Source organism: Pristiophorus japonicus, chromosome 8, assembly GCF_044704955.1.
Source record: "Pristiophorus japonicus isolate sPriJap1 chromosome 8, sPriJap1.hap1, whole genome shotgun sequence".
Taxonomy (NCBI): domain Eukaryota; kingdom Metazoa; phylum Chordata; class Chondrichthyes; family Pristiophoridae; genus Pristiophorus; species Pristiophorus japonicus.
This window is the reverse complement of record NC_091984.1, coordinates 133,175,643-133,191,911: the sequence shown is the minus strand read 5'-3', so window position 1 is coordinate 133,191,911 and position 16,269 is coordinate 133,175,643. Positions and strand designations below refer to the sequence as shown.

At 45.8% G+C, this 16,269-nt stretch overlaps 1 protein-coding gene across 5 annotated transcripts in view; it reads left to right on the top strand.

Annotated features, from left to right (window-relative positions):
• LOC139268749 (torsin-1A-interacting protein 2-like) overlaps nucleotides 1–16,269 on the top strand; it is a 42,595-nt gene that overhangs the window by 14,924 nt on the left and 11,402 nt on the right. For 4 of the 5 annotated variants that reach the window (XM_070887401.1, XM_070887399.1, XM_070887397.1 and 1 more), the window contains exons 5-9: nucleotides 10,153–10,263; nucleotides 11,453–11,551; nucleotides 12,426–12,533; nucleotides 13,327–13,434; nucleotides 13,963–14,061. In XM_070887401.1, coding sequence (XP_070743502.1) covers nucleotides 10,153–10,263; nucleotides 11,453–11,551; nucleotides 12,426–12,533; nucleotides 13,327–13,434; nucleotides 13,963–14,061 — 525 coding nt within the window. The remainder of the gene's footprint in view (nucleotides 1–10,152; nucleotides 10,264–11,452; nucleotides 11,552–12,425; nucleotides 12,534–13,326; nucleotides 13,435–13,962; nucleotides 14,062–16,269) is intronic. The other variant, XM_070887400.1, reaches the window with a different exon arrangement.

The window sequence follows — 16,269 nt, the reverse complement described above, 5'->3', positions numbered from 1 at the left end:
GAGAAAGTGCAGATTAGTTTTTGAGGGATACTCCCTGTGTTGGACAGATTGGGTAGCTCAATTACATCCAGTCCTTAACTTTAATCACGGGTGCTCAGGTGTCGTTTGTACACACTCCGTTCCCTCACCACATGCCATGCACTCTTCCCAGTACAAGAATACAAGGGGCCCTCAAATTCAAGATAAGTCACCAAGAAATCAAATCGGGAATTCAGAAAAAACTTATTTATCCAGAGGGTGCTGGGAATGTGGAACACTCTACCAAAAGAGGCAAATAATATTTAAGGGGAAGCTAAATAAGCACAATGGGGAGACGAGAATAGGGGTTTATGCTGATAGAGTTGGAGGAGACTTGAGTGGAGCATAAACGCTGGCATGGACTGATTGGGCCGAATGGCCTATTTCGGTGCTGTATATTCTATGTAACTCAATTTACTCTGAAATCTCTCAATCTCATTCCAAAGCTGAGGGTTGGGAGAACAGGGAGCAAGTCCTCACCTTCTGTTCCACAAGTTTCCTGCCTCCCCACATTACCAGACAGGCAGATTTCAGTGGTGTGCACGTTAATGCACACATTATTGTGATTAAATTGTGCAGTAAGAGACACAAAATGCTCTTGCGGAACAGTGAACTATTTTCTAAGGAGTAAGAAGGGAACTATTACTGTACTGAGAGTATATTATAGACTGGAGAATATTGGAAAAGAGAGAGCAGATAATGAGAAACAACTGTCATCAGAAACTGTTAATTGGATCACTTTCTGCTATACATTATTGTACACATCGTCTGTCCAAAGGCTACTGAGGCAAGACTGGGAGCTGAACTTTTCAAGTTGAAACAAATATCGAGGAGGGATATAAGATAGAAGGGAGCTGGGGTGGCAATGTTAATGAAAGAGCCCTATACAGCACTAGAACATGTGATGATATAGGGGATGGTGCAATTACTGAATCGAGTTGCTTGGAGTTGAAGATTCAGCAGGGAACTATTATTTCGCTGAGATTAGTGGAGGGAGAAGATTGGACAGACTCTGTGAGCCATTTGAACCAGTAATTCTTGGCCAACAAAATGAAGGGGGTCGACGATGCAGATCGGTGCCGGACCGTGTTCCTCACTGTGTGCAGTTCAAAGATCTACAGGTCTGATAAAGAATCTACTCATGCCTAGTGATCCAACAGAGAAAATGTACGAGGAGTTGTGTACATTGGTTACGGGAGCACCTCAGGCCAGATGACTGCATCATCATCTCGATATACAGGTTTTATACACACGTTCGATCGGAGGGCCAGAGCGCGGCGGAATTCATTGCCGACCTGAGACGTCTAGCGGGACCGTGCAAGTTCGGGACGGTGTTGGCAGACATTCTGCGGGACTTATTTGTTATTGGTATCAATCACGAGGTGATCCTGCGCAAACTTCTGGCAGTAGAGGAGTTGGATTCAAAAAGGGCCATCCAGATCGCTCAATCATGTATGACGATGGACAGGAGTCTAAAGCAAATAGCGGTGAAGAACCGAACCTCGGCAAGTACTGTAAATGCGATTGATTCGGCATTTGGCAGAGCGGCACATGGCAGAGTCTATCCAGCTGCATATGCGAAACCTGTGGCTGCCCAAAGTCCACCAGCGGGAATGTATCCAACTTCTCCATGTTGGCATTGTGGGGGAAATCATCGGCTCCAGCAGTGCCAATTTAAGCAATATCGTTGTAAAGGCTGTCTGAGAGTGGGGCATCTCAGCCCAAGTGTCCGCAGATGAGCAAGCGAGCTGCGACACACCACGTGGAGGATGAGAGTCAGACTAGCGCAGATCCGGATATGCAATCAGAGATGCAAGAGGAAGAAGTGTATGGACTGTACTCCTTCATAACCAAGAGTAAACCAATTCTGATTAACGTGAAGTTTAACGGGATACCGGTATCGATGGAAACTGGACACGGGGGCAAGTCAATCGATCATGAACAAGAGGTCATTTTATAAGCTGTGGGATACTAAGATTGTGAGGCCCAGGCTGAGCTCTGTTAACGCCAAGCTCCGCTCGTACACCAAAGAACTGTGTACAAATTAATGTGTCATATAACGGTGCGGTTCATGAGTTACCGCTGTGGATTGTTCCAGGCAATGGCCCAACGCTGCTCGGCAGGAGCTGGTTGGAGAAAATCAGATGCGACTGGAACGACATAAAGGCGTTGTCATCGGAGGAAGATACATGTGCCCAAGTATTGAGCAAGTTCCCCTTGCTGTTTGAACCGGGTATCGGCAACTTCATAGGAGCCAAGGTGCAGATCCACGTGGACTCAGATGCAGGACCCGTCCATCATAAAGCTTGGGCAGTGCCATATATGATGAGGGAGAAGATCGAAATTGAACTGGACAGACTCCAGCATGAAGGAATCATATCACCGGTTGAATTTAATGAATGGGCCAGCCCCATTGTTCCTGTGCTGAAAAGTGATGGCACAGTCAGAATCTGTAGAGACTACAAGGCTGCGATCAACAGGGTTTCGAAACAAGATCAGTACCCATTACCGAAGGCTGATGACTTGTTTGAGACGCTAGCCGGAGGGAAGCCGTTCACAAAATGTCGGCCTATATGACACAGGTCGTGACGTCGAAGAAACTTGCGTGCATTAACCCGCACAAAGGACTGTTTATTTACCACAGGTGCCCTTTCGGAATTCGCTCAGCTGCAGCAATATCTCATGGAAAGTCTACTGAAGTCCGTTCCCAGAACTGCCGTGTTCCAAGATGACATCCTGATCACCGTTCGTGACTCCAAGGAACATCTGAACAACCTGGAAGAGGTTCTACTGCATTTGGATAGAGTGGGACTCAGACTGAAATGCTCGAAGTGCGTCTTCATGGCACCGGAGGTCGAATTCCTCGGGAGGAAAATCGCCGCTGTAGGCATAAGACCTACTGACGTAAAAACCAAGGCCATCAAGAATGCACCCAAGCCACAGAATGTGACTGAGCTGTGCTCGTTCCTGGGTCTACTCAACAACTATGGTAACTTCCTACCTAAATTGAGCACCTTACTAGACTGCACATGTTATTGAGAAAAGACGACAACTGGATGTGGGGCGCATCGCAAAGCCCGAGCTTTCGCGAAAGCCACCAATCTGCTTTGCTCGAACAAGCTGCTGGTACATTATGGCCCATGTAAACTATAGTATATGCAAGCACTCTAATAATGACTCCACGAGGTAAGGATATTGTACTTGAACTGTGGTGACCTTGGTCCGTTTATTGCAGCTCCTTGAGTGAGGACACAGAGGTGAGCTCCCTTTTATACTTGGTTACCTGCAGTGTGCAGGTGACCCTTAGGTCTCCACCAGTAGCACCGTCTGGTGGTACAGGTATGGTGTATACAGTGTGAAGGTTCATTCAGTGGTCTGATGTTACAGTACATACATTAACATACATAACAATATTCCCCCCTAAGTCTTGTGCTACAGGCTTTTGCACTGTGTTCTCTGGCCCTCGACTTGAGTGCCGAAAGCCCTTGCATTTGTCTTTGCTTGGGAATGGCTCTTTCCCTGTGGACCCCCAAGTCCTTATTGCCATGACATTGGGAAGTAGTCAGCAGTGCACGGTTGGAGATTGGAGTGAGGGTTCTGTGGATTCTGGGTGTGATCCATGTGTTCATGGCTACATACATCCATTCCCCCCCCCCCCCCCCCCCCCCATACATAGACCGTTTGTAGCTCAACACCTGCATTGGCATACGTGTAGAGTGGGTAAGGAATCAGGTTGGTGATGTCACTGTTTTTGAGTTCAGCAGTGGTGGAGCAAGTACATGTTATAGGTAAGGTATATACATTATATTGTCTGGGTGGATGAGGACGTTTATTGGTGGGCAGAGCCACAGGGTGTGTGGCCTCCCTGTTGCCCTTCATTGGTGGTGGAAGTCTGATCATCCCAGGTCCCGCCGGGAAAGCTGGAGGGTATTGGCCTCTTGCTCCCGCTGGTGGCCAGGGGGGTAGGGTCAATCTGGGGCTGGTTGCCAGTGGTGGTGGCTGTGCCATCCATTGATCGCACAGCCACCACCACTGGCAACCAGCCCCAGATTGATCGCTGGCCCTGCACTGGGTATGCTCCCACTATGTGTGTGTGTGTGTGTGTGTGTGTGTGTGTGTGTGTGTACCCTCCCTGGGGCATCACATTGGTATCACAGGCTACATGATCGGGTAGCCCGCTGGAGCTGGGTGTTTCCCACGGGAGGTTGCCTTTGGCATTGACGGCATACCTGTAGAACCTGGCATCATTTATCATTTTATCATTAGCATTCATGATACACTGGCTCCGACCGCAACCAGCCGACTCGACATTGTTGTTTGTCCATTACAACACTTTCACATTTGTCCATTACAACACTTTCCTGTGTACTATCAGTATCTCTGTGCAAGATTACAATTGGATACCTGTCTTTGTTAGTTACATTTTTCTCATTAGCATTACCGGCATCACTGTTCAACAGTACATTTATATACTTACATTCGTTAATTACACCTTTCTCATTAGTGTCACCAGCATCGCTGTACCAAGAGTGGAACTGTCCCGTTTAATTGTTTTGGGTTGCCGGTCTCCTTTTAAGAGGGCCCTGCAATCTTTACCCCAATCCGGTTCGCTGCTCGGCATCACATGTTGCTCCCTCAACGCTGCCCCTCATGGTCTGGTCGTGGCCATCTTGATTTCAGGTGCTTCACCTCGTGGTGCGGGTGCCATCTTCTTTCTCTCCACGAGGTAGGCTGCGGTGATCCTTTTCTCCTCCGGTTCTGCCACAGAAGCCGGGAATCTACCTTCTGCGCTGATCTTCTTCCCTCGGAGTCCTGCCACTGGAGCCTGGAAGGTGAGGTCTGGTCGTTCAGGTTGGATCATTTCGCCGTTGAGTTGTGCAGTCTGTGTCGTCGCTACGCAGTTGAGCTGGACGGTAGGATTTCCAGGTGCTGCGATGGATCTAAGTTTGGGGCCGCGTAGGACGTCGATCGCTGGGGCCTGGAGGCTTTCCCCGCTCCAGCAGATTTGGATTTGCTTCATCCACCACCTTCCCAGCAGCATTGGACCCTCACCAGCAACGATCCACAAGGGAAGTTTGTGCATCGCGCCGCCATGGGACACCTGGACATCCACGCGGCCCACGACTGGGATGGTGTCTTTTGTGTAAGTGAGCAGCTTCGCATGAATTGGGAGCATTTTGGGTCATTTGGCAGAATTGTCCCAGAGTTTCTCGAAGGCCGTCTGACTCATCAGCAACTGGTTTGCCCCTGTGTCGATCTCCATTGTTCTCCATTGGAACACCGTTGATTTCTACTTCCATTTTCTACGGGGAACTCTCGGTGGAGCAGGTATACACTCCGCACACCTCTTCCAGGGGCTGAGCCGCTTTGTCGTCTTCAGCGCTGGAACCCAGGTGATCAGCCAATTCATCAGCGACTCGGTGAGTAAAATTTCTTATACACATTCGCTGGAGATGAGCTTTAGTGTTACAGCCTTTGTAAGTACAGTCTTTGTATCGGCACTGGTGGGCCCTGTGGTTTCCTCCGCAGCGCCAGCACGGGTCTAGCCGGTTGGCCCCATGTGGCGGACTCGGGGCAGCAACCTTTCCTCAAAGGCGCCATTCGGTTCACCGTATTCGTCGGGTTAGAGTTCTCTGGGTGAGTCATCATCCTCTTGGACTCGCAGACCGAAATCTTGAATGCCTGGCTCACACTGATTGCCTTCTGCAGTGACCGTAGTGTCCTCAGACAGCAGCTTATGGAGGAGGCCCTCGTGGCCGATTCCAATAACGAAGATGTCCCTTAGTGCCTCGATGAGGTGGTCGCCAAAATCACGTGGTGCAGCCAATCTTCTTAGGTCTGCAGCATATTTAGCAATTTCTTGGCCTTCGGGCTGCCGGTGGGTGTAGAACTGGTGTCTGGCTGTGAGGATGCTCTCTTTAGGTTTGAGTTGTTCTTGCATTATAGTTACGAGCTCCGCATATATCTTGGTTGTCGTCTTCGCTGGGGCTAGCAGGTCCCTGACGAGGCCGTGGACAGTGGGCCCACAATTGCTGAGCAGGATGGTTCTGCATTTGTCAGCCAGCGAGGTCGGTGTATCTCCAGCCAGGTCGTTCGCGATGAAAAAGTGTTCGAGCCTTTCCACAAAAGCATCCCAATCTTCCCCATTGGCGATTTGTTGGAAGTTGCTTAGCTTAGACATGTTGTGCATGGAAATTCGTAACCTCATCGCCAGTTGTAGTATATGCAAGCACTCTAATAATGATTCCAAGAGGTAAGGGTATTGTACTTGAACTGGTGTGACCTTAGTCCGTTTATTGCAGCTCCTTGAGTGAGGACACAATGAGGTGAGCTCCCTTTTATACTTGGTTACCTGCAGTGTACAGGTATGGTGTATATAGTGTGAAGGTACATTCAGTGGTCTAGTGTTACAGTACATACATTAACATACATAACAAACGTTTAGTTTTGGCCTGTGACGCATCGTCATATGGAATTGGTTGCATACTCCAAAAAGCCAATGAGTCGGGGAAACTTCAACCTGTCGCGTATGCATCCAAAAGTTTGTCTAAAGCGGAAAGAGCCTACAGCATGGTAGAAAACGAAGCTTTAGCGTGTGTGTACGATGTTAAAAAGATGCATCAATACCTGTTTGGTCTGAGGTTCGAATTAGAGACTGATCACAAGCCGCTCATTTCATTGTTTTCCGAGAGCAAAGGTATCAATACCAGCACTCCGTCCCACATCCAAAGCTGCCTATGATTGATTATGTCATTCGCCACAGACCTGGCACAGAAAATTGTGCCGATGCTTTGAGCCGGTTGCAGTTGCCCACACTGGAGGCGGAAACGCCACAACTGGCGGATCTAATGTTAATCATGAATGCTTTTGAGATTGAAGGAACCCCTGTCATGGCTCAACAAGTTAAGACCTGGACCAGCCAGGACCCGATTTTATCAGTGGTAAAGGGTTGCATCCTCAAAGGAGATTGGTCTGCCATACCTAAGCAAATGTGCAAGGAGGCCAAACCGTACATTCGTCGCAAGGACGAATTGTCTGTTCAAGCAGATTGCATATTGTGGGCCAATCGTGTTGTAATGCCCAAGAAAGGGAGAGAGAAGTTCGTGCGTGAGTTACACAGCACACATCCGGGTATAGTGATGATGAAGGTCATTGCCAGGTCCCATGTATGGTGGCCAGGAATTGATTCTGAGCTGGAAGCATGCGTGCGTCAGTGCAACACTTGCATGCAGCTCAGCTCAGGAATCGCCTCTGAGTCTGTGGTCGTGGCCATCCAAACCTTGGTCCAGGATCCATGTAGATTTTGCAGGTCCCTTCCTGGGCAAGATGTTTTTAGTGGTGATGGACGCTTATTCAAAGTGGATAGAATGCATAATCGTGTCATCCAGCACGTCCACGGCAACCATAGAGAATCTCAATGTCATGTTCGCAACACATGGTCTGCCTGACATAGAGGTGAGCGACAATGGGTCGTGCTTCACCAGTCAGGAGTTTGTGAAACTTAATGGCATAAAACATGTAAGGTCAGCACCGTTCAAGCCTGCGTCCAACGGACAAGCTGAACATGCAGTACAAATTATCAAGTAAAGCATGAGGAGAGTAACCCAAGGGTCACTGCAGACTACTGAGTTGCAGGACAAGACCCTACACACTCTCAGGGGTCTCGCCTGCTGAACTCATGATGAAACGAGGTCTTAAGACCAAGCTATCTCTGGTACATCCAGATTTAAATAATCATATTGAATACAGAAGACAAAGTCAACAAGGGTACCACGATCACGCAACTGTGTCACGCGAGACTTCTGTTAATGATCCTGTATATGTGTTGAACTATGGTCAAGGTCCCAAATGGATTGCTGGTACGGTCATGGCCAAGGAGGGCAACAGAGTATTCGTTATGAAGCTCAAGAATGGTCAAACTTGCAGGAAACTTGCATGCAGACGAGCCAGAACAGTCGGACGAAGAAACCTACGACGACCAACCAACCTACCATCAGTCTTCAGAGGACTCGAGGGTCATCAGTGAACGCGGAATTTCCATCACGGACCTGTTCAATAAAAATGGACTTGCAATTCCTGACATGGCCACTGCCACCCCCAACAAGTCAGTCATCCAGCCATCAGCCACAACAGACCCCGCACACTCACCCAAGACTGGAATCTAACTGAGACGGTCAACCCGGGAGGGCAAAGCACCGGACCATCTCAACCTGTGAAAGACTGTGATAAGATCTCAGAGGGGGGTATTGTCATGTATGTACATTCTGTTTGTAGCCACCAGATGTCGTCATTGTTGGAGGCAACTGAGCAGCACGCACATGGTGCTGCTCAGGTATAAAAGGCCAGCCATTTTGAGAGTCAGGCACTTTGGGCCTAAATAAAGCAGACCCAATGTTGTAACTTGCTTAGTTAAACAGTACGCAGTTTGAACCTTACATACATAACAGTGGTTGTGTGGCTCGAGTGCTTGTGTAGCAAGGAAGGTTTCGGCTCCCTGTGACATTGGGATAAGTTCTGGACGAGCATTGTTCTGTACAGGAAAGATGAGCTTCAATTGAACAAAACTGTGAGGAGTGTTCTCGTATGTGCAGTGGGCAAGAGCTGGATCTAACGGCCGCATTTTGCATTGAGAATAACGGTGGTTAACAGGTGAAATCACTTTAAATAGCCGGTGGGGTTTCCTGCCTAACGTTGAACGCACGTTTGGTGGTATGCGTGTCTCGGTGAGAATGCTCCAATCTGATTGGTTGAAGAGCCACAATGTTGCTTGTCCTATTTCTCATCTATATGCTGCCCCTTGGCGACGTCATCCGAAAACACGGAGTCAGTTTCCACATGTACGCTGGAGACACCCAGCTCTATTTCATCACTCCTCCATGCTCTTTAAGTTGTCAGACTGCTTGTCACCGACTCCATCCCTCTCCCTAGCATCTGTCTGAGGCTGAACCCAACTGTTCGCAACTTCGGTGTCATATGTGACCCTGAAATGAGCTTGCGGCTACATATCTGCGGCATAACTAAAGCTGCCTAGTTCCATCTCTAACATTGTCCGTCTCTGCCCCTCCTCAGCTCATCTGCTGATGAAACCCTCATCCATGCCTTTGTTACCGCTAGACTTGACTACTCACTTTGGCTCGGTGGCACATTTATTTGTTTTGGCTACTGTGAACATTGTAAGACGTTTTACTACGTTAAAGGCGCTATATAAATACAAGTTGCTGTTGTCCTCCTCACAAACGTCACAGATCCCGTGTAGAGGGCGCCCTGTTGGAAATTATCGCTAGGAACCGTAAATTGCCGCTCGAAAGCTTGCGAAAGTTCTGTGGGCAGCTGTAAGCCTAATGAACGGCAAACACCGATTCCATGGCCACTGACTGCAAAATCCGGGCCAATGGGAGAAGAGCAAGAGCCAAAAAACAAGAAGTTTGGATGGAGAATGGGAAGCGAAGTGTAGATGATATAGCAGCAAAACAATAAGTTATAAAGAATGGATCAGAAGGAGGAGGAATGTAAAGGATTAGGATTGCCAAACAGAGAGAGGCCGATTTGAGTCGTATGTATGTTATTGCAAAAAGTAATGAGAAGAGAGGTGGGGTGACAGTAATAAATGCAGCACTCAAACAAGGATGATACCAGGCTGGCGGAGATGCTGAAGCCATTTTCTGAGGAGTAAGAAGGGAACTACTTCTGTACTGAGAGTATATTGTAGACTGGTAAATATTGGAAAAAAGATAATGCAGATGATAATGAGAAACCTCAGTCTCACTACCCTTTGGCATGAGAACCTGTTAATTGGATCATTTTCTGCTATACATTATTGTACGCATCATCTGATGAGAAGCTGAGGGTTGGGAGAGCAGAGAGAAAATCCTCACTTTCTGTCCCCTGCCAAACAGATAATCACTTTCTGCTATACAGTATTATACACACAATCTATCTGAAAGCACTCGATTCGATGCCAGTATCGCTTACAGGTATTTTTGTTTTGTACATGTCTGTGCAAAGGTTTCAGAAACTATTTTTACGATTGTGATTGTAGGGCACCTGTTTGAAAGGAGGATTTCAGACCTTGGTACCTCCTTGCTTGGAATTAGCACTGACTGACCCTAACTGCATATCCTCTCTTTCCCTCAGAATTTACAAGTGAAAAACATGAGGAGAAGCTGACGGGAAATCTACAAGACCCGCAGTGCACAAAGGATACAAAACCAACTCCGCCTGATGGGGAAAATCAAGTTGAAAATGGTGAGAAAGTGCAGATTAGTTTTTGAGGGATACTCCGTGTTGGACAGATTGGGTAGCTCAATTACATCCAGTCCTTAACTTTAATCACGGGTGCTCAGGTGTCATTTGTACACACTCCGTTCCCTCACCACATGCCATGCACTCTTCCCAGTACAAGAATACAAGAGACCATCAAATTTAAGATAAGTCACCAAGAAATCAAATCGGGAATTCAGAAAAAACTTGTTTATCCAGAGGATGCTGGAATGTGGAACTCTCTACCACAAGAGGCAAATAATATTTAAGGGGAAGCTAAATAAGCACAATGGGGAGAAGCGAATAGGGGTTTATGCTGATAGAGTTGGATGAGGAAGGAGGAGGCTCAAGTGGAGCATAAGCGCCAACATGGACTGGTTGGGCCGAATGGCCTGTTTCTGGACTGTATAGTCTATGTAATTCTATGTAACACAGTTTACTCTGAAATCTCTCTCAATCTCATTCCAAAACTAAGGGTTGGGAGAGCAGCGAGCAAAGTCCTCGCCTTCTGTTCTGCAAGTTCCCTGCCTCCCCATGTTACCAGACAGATAGAGGCAGATTTCAGTTGTACATATGTTGTTGGTCAAAGTTACGTGAATAAAATGGTAAGTAAGAGGTACAAAATGCTCTCGGGGCTCTGAGATTTGATTTAATAGCATTAATAGAAACGTGATTTATGCGAAGGCAGGATTGGGAGCTGAACATTTCAAGTATAAAAATATCGTGGAGCGATTAAAATATGATAAAAGGGGTGGCAGTAATATATGAAGCATCAGAACATGGGATGGTACAAGAGATGGTGTAAAAGCAGAATCTATTTTCTAAGGAGTAAGAAGGGAACTATTATTGCACTGAGAGTATATTATGAACTGGAGACTATTGGAAAAGAGAAAGAGCAGATGGTGAGAAACTTCAGTCTCACTATCTGTTGTCATTAGAAGCTCTCAGTTAGATCACATCCTATGCATTCTCCTATGCAGAATTGATCGCATAATCTATCTAAATGCACTTGATCAGATTGGCATCAATTAGAAAGATTTATTTTCTGAATGAGTCTGAACAAGGATTTCAGGATTTTAGGAACTATTTTAATGATTGTGAAAAGAGATGGATTTCAGACTTGGGCAAGTATGTGTAAGAAATTAACACTGATTGATCTTCTGTTTCTCCTGAGAATCCCCAAGTGAAAAACGGAACGATGATGGGAAGTCGATGGTAAACGAGCAACAGTTGCAGAATATTGAGGGCGCAAACTGGTGTCAAACTGATCACGGTAAAAATGATGAGAAAATGTGTCTATGGATTCATTCTGGGCTAGCAGTGTTCAGTACAGGAAAGATGGGCTTCAGTTGTACAAAGCTGGGAGGAATGTTCTCGTTGGGATAGTATCGTGTGGTGGGGTAGGCCGGAAACTAATACGAGAAGGGCAAGGGCAAAAAACCCAACCAATTAGAATGCAGAATGGGAAGTGAAGTGTAGATGATATAACAGCGAAACAGGAAAGTTATAAAGAATGGATCAGAAGGAGGAGGGATTACAAGGATTCGGATTTTCAAACAGATACAGGCAGATTTGTGTGGCACACATGTTATTGCACAAAGTAATGAGAATAAAATTGATAAGTGGTCCAGATGCTCTTTGCGCTTGGTGATTTTAAATAATAATGTTGGCAGAGACATCACTGATGCTCTGTCATGACTGGGAACATAATATTTCAAGTTTAACAAAAGATTGAATTGCCGATAAAATAAGCTAGAAGAGAGGATTGCAGTAATAACTGAAGCACGAGAGCTTGGGATGATACAAGAGATGGTGGAAAAGCTGAATCCATTTTCTAAGGAGTAATGGAATCATTACTGTACTGAGAGTATATTATAGACTGCCGAATATTGGAAGAGAGAGCAGATGATGGTGAGAAGCTTCAGTCTCACTACCTGTTGTCATCTGAAGCTCTGTTAGATCGCATCCTATATTCGCATTCTCTTATGCAGTGTTGTGCACATAATCTATCTAAAAGCACTTGATCAAATTGCAGCATCACTTAGAAAGATTTATTTTCTAAATGTGTCTGCACAATGATTTTAGGAACTATGTTTATGATCGTGAAAAGAGATGGATTTGTAAGATATTGATCTTTTTCTCCTGAGAATCCCCAAGTGAAAAACGGAGCGATGCTGAGAAGCCGAAGGTAAACGAGCAACAGTCACAGAATAGTGAGGGCGCAAACTGGTGTCAAACTGATCACTGTAAAAATGGTGAGAAAATGTGTCTGTGTTTTTGAGGGATATTCCGCATGTTGGGCAGAATGGGTGCCGGACTTGCCGTCCTTCAAGATGAAAAAAGAAACGAGGAGGGATATAATGAGCTAAAAAGGTCGGATGGCAGGAATAAAGGAAGGACTAGAACATGGGATGTTATGGGGGAGGAGGAGGAGAGATTAAAAGGATTAGGATTGGCAAACAGATAGAGGCAGATTTCAGATGTACATATGGTGTTGGCCAAAGTTACATGAATAAAATGGTAAGAGATACAAAATGCTCTCTAGGTTTGGAGATTTGATACAACAGCATTAGCAGAAATGTGATTTATGCTGAGGCAGGACTGGGAGCTGAACATTTCAAGATAAAAATATCGCGCAGCGATAAAGTAAGACAAAAGGTGGGGTGGCAGTAATAATTGAAACATCAGAACATGGGATGATACAAGAGATGGTAGAAAAGCGGAATCTATTTTCTAAGGAATAAGAATGGAACTATTACTGTACTGAGAGTATATAATAGACTGGCCAATATTGAAAAACCGAGCAAGTGAGAAACTTCAGTCTCACTACCTGCGGGCATCAGAAGCCCTCAATCAGATCACATCCTATAATGACATTCTCCTATAATAAACTGTACATATAATCGATCTGAAAGCACTTAATCAAATTGCAGCATCAGTTACAGGGATTTTTTGTGTGTGCCTGCACAAAGATCTGAGGATTGGGCGACTGTCTGTTTGGAATTAACATTTGATTGTTCGTAACTTCATTTCTTCTGTTTCACTCAGATCGCACAAATGAAAGACGAAGATGTGATGACAAGCCGATGGGCCCTATGCAGGAGTTGCCGATCAGCGAGGGAGCAAACTTGAGTCAACCTGAAAAAATTAAGAATGGTGAGAAAATGTGTCTGTTTTTGAGGAATATTCTGCCAGTTGCACAAAGTGAGTGTCTGGCCTATCGAGTTTAAACTTGGAAAAAAAGAGTGAAAAGCGATAAAATAAAATAAAAGGGAGGTGGGGTGGCAGTAATGAAGCAGTAGGACATGGGATGATACAAGAGATGGTGGAAAACTGGAATCTATTTTCTAAATTTCAGAAGGGATCATTACTGTACTGAGTATATTTATAGACTGGCAGATATTGGAAGAGAGAGCTGGTGAGAAACTTTAGTCTTACTACCTGCTGTCATCGAAAGCTCTCAATTAGATCGCATCCTATAATCACATTTTCCTATACAGTATTGTACACACAATCTATCTAAGTGCACTTGATCACTTAAAAAGATTTATTTTCTGACTGAGTCTGAATAAAGTTTTCAGGATTTTAGGAACTATTTTTATGATCGTGAAAAGAGATAGATTTCAGACTTGGGCAACTAGTTGTAAAAAAATTAACACGGATTGATCTTCTGTTTCTCCTCAGAATCCCCAAGTGAAAAACGGAGCGATGATGAGAAGCCGATGGTAAACGAGCAACAGTCACAGAATATTGAAGACGCAAACTGGTGTCAAACTGATCACGGTAAAAATGATGAGAAAATGTATCTATGGATTCATTCTGGGCTAGCAGTGTTCAGTACAGGAAAGATGGGCTTCAGTTGTACAAAGCTGGGAGGAATGTTCTCGTTGGGATAGTAGCGTGTGGTGGGGAAGGGCGGAAACTAATACGAGAAGGGCAAGGACAAAAAACCCAACCAATTAGAATGCAGAATGGGAAGTAAAGTGCAGATGATATAACAGCAAAACAGGAAAGTTATAAAGAATGGATCAGAAGGAGGAGGGATTACAAGAATTAGGATTTTCAAACAGATACAGGCAGATTTGTGTGGCAGACATGTTATTGTATAGAGTAATGAGAATAAAATTGATAAGTAAGAGGTCCAAATGCTCTTTGGGTTCATTGATTTTAAATAATAACGTTAGCAGGGACATCACTGATGCTCTGGTAAAAATGGTGAGAAAATGTGTCTGTCTGGATTTGCTCTGGGATAGTAGTGTTCAGTACAGGAAAGATGGGCTTCAATTGTACAAAGAACATAAGAAATAGGAGCAGGAGTAGGCCATTTGGCCCCTCGAGCCTGCTCCGCCACTCAATAAGATCATGGCTGATCTGATCATGGACTCAGCTCCATTTCCCTGCCCTCCCCCCATTACCCTTGACTCCCAAGAATCTATCTATCTCCACCTTAAATATATTCAATGACCCAGCCTCCACTGCTTTCTGGGCTGGAGAATTCCAAAGATTCACGACCCTCTGAGAGAAGAATTTCCTCCTCATTTACATTTTAAAATGGCGACCCTTTATTCTGAAACTATGCCCAGAGTTTTTGATTCCCCCATGAGGGGAAACATCCTCTCTGCATTTACCCTGTCAAGCCCCCTCAGAATTTTATATGTTTCAATAAGATCACCTCTCATTCTTCTAAACTCCAATGTGTATAGGCCCAACCTTTCTTAATAAGACATCCCTTTCATCTCAGGAATCAGCCTCGTGAACCTTCTCTGAACTAACTCCAGTGCAAGTATATCCCTCCTTAAATAAGGAGACCAAAACTGTACGCAGTACTCCAGGTGTGGTCTCACCAACACAGCTGCAGCAGGACTTCCCTACTTTTATACACTATCCCCCTTGCAATAAAGGCCAACATTCCATTTGCCTTCCTAATTACTTGCTATACCTGCATACTAACTTTTTGTGCTTCATGTATAAGTATCCTCAGATCCCTCTATACTACAGCATTTTGTAATCTCTCCCCAGTTAAATAATAATTTGTTTTTTTGTTTTTACTACCTATTGTGTTCCTAACACAGATGAGGCTGCACACAGGGAGGTTAAAGTAACAGTGACCTCAGTCTTTAATAAGACACTCCAGAGTGAGGAACAGGCCTTAGTGGGCCGGCTTATATACAGTGCTCCCAAGGGATGCTGGGATCCCTTGTGACTACAGGGGATGAGCTCCCTGGTGGCGGAACATGGGAGTGCATGCTTTACAGATACACAACATCACTCCCCCCACTCCCCCCTCCCAAAGTCAAAGTCAAAACTATTTACAAGGTGAGGCAGTCAGGAGCCTTTCTTTCCCTGGTGGATGGCTCGGTACAAATGTCTGTTCTGGTGTGTTGGCTGTGCCCTCGCTGGGCTGGCGTGTTGTTGGCCCTGCAGGGCTGCTAGGTGAGCCTATCCTTGTTGGGCGTGATGGGTTCGATTTCCTGGTCCGGCGTGGTGTCGTCGATCCTTTGGGTGTGTGTTGTGGGCTCGAAAAAAGTGGGTTGTTCAGGGCAGTCTGTGAACCGCAGCCTTGTTTGTCCAGGTGCTTTCTACAAATTTGTCCATTGTCGAGTTTGACTACAAACACCCAACTCCCTTCTTTAGCTATCACCGTGCCTGCGATCCACTTGGGACCATGTTCATAGTTTAGCACATACACAGGGTCATTCAGATCAATTTCCCGTAACACAGTGGTGCGACCATCGTTTACATTTTGTTGCTGCCGCCTGCTCGCTACCTGATCATGCAGGTGGGGGTGAACCAGCGAGAGTCTGGTTTTAAGAGTCCTTTTCATGAGTAGCTCAGCCGGGGGCTGTGAGCGAGTGGAGTCTCTTGCGGTAGCTGAGCAGTACTCGGGACAGGCGGGTTTGGAGTGAGCCTTCTGTGGCTCGTTTAAGGCTCTGTTTGATGGTTTGTACTGCCCGCTCTGCCTGCCCATTGGAGCCTGGTTTAAACGGGGCC